Source organism: Parus major, chromosome 27 (assembly GCF_001522545.3).
Source record: "Parus major isolate Abel chromosome 27, Parus_major1.1, whole genome shotgun sequence".
Classification (NCBI taxonomy): domain Eukaryota; kingdom Metazoa; phylum Chordata; class Aves; order Passeriformes; family Paridae; genus Parus; species Parus major.
In genome coordinates, this window is record NC_031796.1 from 648,191 (window position 1) to 650,674 (window position 2,484).

Below are 2,484 nucleotides of genomic sequence, written 5' to 3' on the forward strand. Positions count from 1 at the left end.
CCACGGGAACCCCGGGAACCCTCCCCGAGCGGCCCCGGAGCGCGAAGCCGAAGCACTCACGATGTCCTGGCAGATGTAACCGATGGCCTCGAGCGTGGACTCCTTCATGTGCTCGGTGCTGTGCTGGTTGGTGACGTTGGCCACCAGCTGCGGGATCAGCTCCGGCCACTGGTTCATGGGGATCTCGGCGCAGGCGATGCCGGCCACGCACTGCGACGCCGAGCTGGGCCGGTACGTCTCCGTGCCCAGGGTCTGCAGCACCTGGGGTTCCACCAGGGAATGGGGTCAGGGAGTGCAGAAATGCCCCTCAAACCCAAAATCCCTCAGTTTTTCCCTGAAATTGTTCGGTTTGTTCTGGAGAAATGGTGGTGGGGATGGGCGGAGTCTGGCTCGGTTGAAATTGAATTTAAAGTCTGACTCAAAGGACTCGACACTAAAACCAAACAAATCCAAAAAACTTCAAAATCTTCAAGCCAAAGAATCCAAACCAAAACCCAACAAAGCCAAAATCAAACCAAAATTCCAACTCAAAAAACTCAATCCTAAACCCTACAAATCCAAAAAATCCTCAAGCCAAAGAATCCAAACCAAAACCCAACAAACACAAAACTGAACCAAAATTACAACTCAAAAAACTCGACTGTAAACCAAACAAATCCAAAAAATCTTCAACCCAAAGAATCCAAACCAAAACCCAAAATCAAACCAAAATTCCAACTCAAAAAACTTGACTCTGAACCAAACAAATCCAAAAAACTTCAAAATCCTCAACCCAAAGAGTCCAAACCAAAACCCAAAATCAAACCAAAATTCCAACTCAAAAAACTCAACGCTAAACCCTACAAATCCAAAAATTTCAACCCAAAAAATCCAAGCCAAAACCCAAAAAATCCAAAATTTAACCAAAATTCCAACTCCAAGAACTCAACCCTAAACCAAATCCAAAAAACTTCAAAATCTTCAACCCAAACAATCCAAACCAAAACCCAACAAAGCCAAAATTGAACCAAAATTCCAACTCAAAAAACTCAACCCTAAACCCTACAAATCCAAAAATTTCAACCCAAAAAAATCCAAGCCAAAAGCCAACCCTAAAAACCCCAAAAATCCAAAATTTAACCAAAATTCCAACTCAAAAAACTCAACCCTAAACCAAACAAATCCAAAAAACTTCAAAATCCTCAACTCAAAGAATCCAAACCAACCTTAAAAACCTGAAATCGCTCGGTTTGTTCTGGAAAAACGGTGGTGGGGTAAAGGGAAATGGCAAAAATTGAATAAATTTGGGTTAAATTCACCCCAAAAGGTGAATTTTTTATGCCAAAATCATCTGGGTAATTTTGTTGTGTGTTGGGGATGGATCAGGAGGAATTTTGCTGGTGAGGTTTGGGAATTTTTCCTTAAAAAACAGAGGGAGGTGGGATGGATTTTCCAGCTTTTCCTGTTATACACCAGTAAAATTTCCTTTTAAAAATAGAGGGATTTGCATTTTGCCATCATTTTTAGTTATGCACCAATAACTCTAAAAAATGGAGGTGCATGGGATGATTTATTTTCAGCCATTCCCAGTTAAACACCAATAATTTCTTTTAAAAAAATAAAGTGAGATGGTTTTTTTGATCATTTCCACTTGAACATAAATATATTCTGTAAAAAATACAGGCAGGGATTCCCATTTTTCCAGAATTTTTGGTTCAACAATAAAACTTTCTTTAAAAAAAGAAAGATTTTTCATTTTTGCAGCATTACCAGTTACATTCATTTTTCACTTTTCCACCTAAATATTGTATTTTTAATGTTGAAAACAGCAACAAATTGTTCCAATTTCAGTGCAAAAGGTCCCTGGAATGTCCAAGTCCTGCTTGGATTGAGCTTGGAGCACCCAAAAAAGGTGGAAAAAGATGGAATTTAAGGTTCTCCCAACCCAAATAATTCTGGGATTATAGAGAGAGGTTCTATTAACACACAAAAAATAAATGTAAAGCTCTCAGCCCGGCTGAATCGGTCACTGAATCGCTGCACAAATCCCAGCATCATTTTTTTGCTCCCATCAGCCAAAAAACAACAAAAAAAGCAACAAAAAACCACTGAGCCACCACTTCTGTCCCTGCAGGATCTCAACTCCAACAGGCACAGGGCAAAAAGGGGAAAACACCCCAATTTTTCCCAAATTTTCCATCTGGAACTTGCAATTTTTACCCCCTCATTTTCCACTCTTAAAATTTCCTGGGTCTCGTGTGAATGTTGTTGGGACTCAGAGCGTCTCAAAGGTGTTGATGAGGGTTGGAGAGCACTTGGGGAAGCTCTTCTGAAGAAAGGGAAGAGAAATCTTCCTTAAAAAGCATTTTCTGCAGAAAAATCAACGCCCAGCCCAGCTGCAGGGGAATCCTGGAGTGCTTTGGGTGGGAAGGGATCCGAAATCCCATCCAGGGCCACGGGCAGGAACATTTCCCACCATCCCAGGCTGCTCCAAACCCCGTCCAG

The 2,484-nt window shown here is 41.5% G+C and overlaps 1 protein-coding gene across 2 annotated transcripts in view; it reads right to left on the minus strand.

Annotated features, from left to right (window-relative positions):
- KPNB1 (karyopherin subunit beta 1) overlaps window positions 1-2,484 on the minus strand; it is a 32,771-nt gene that overhangs the window by 25,102 nt on the left and 5,185 nt on the right. For both annotated transcript variants that reach the window (XM_015651279.1, XM_015651280.2), the window contains exon 2: window positions 61-261. In XM_015651279.1, coding sequence (XP_015506765.1) covers window positions 61-177 — 117 coding nt within the window. In that variant the 5' untranslated portion in view covers window positions 178-261. The remainder of the gene's footprint in view (window positions 1-60; window positions 262-2,484) is intronic.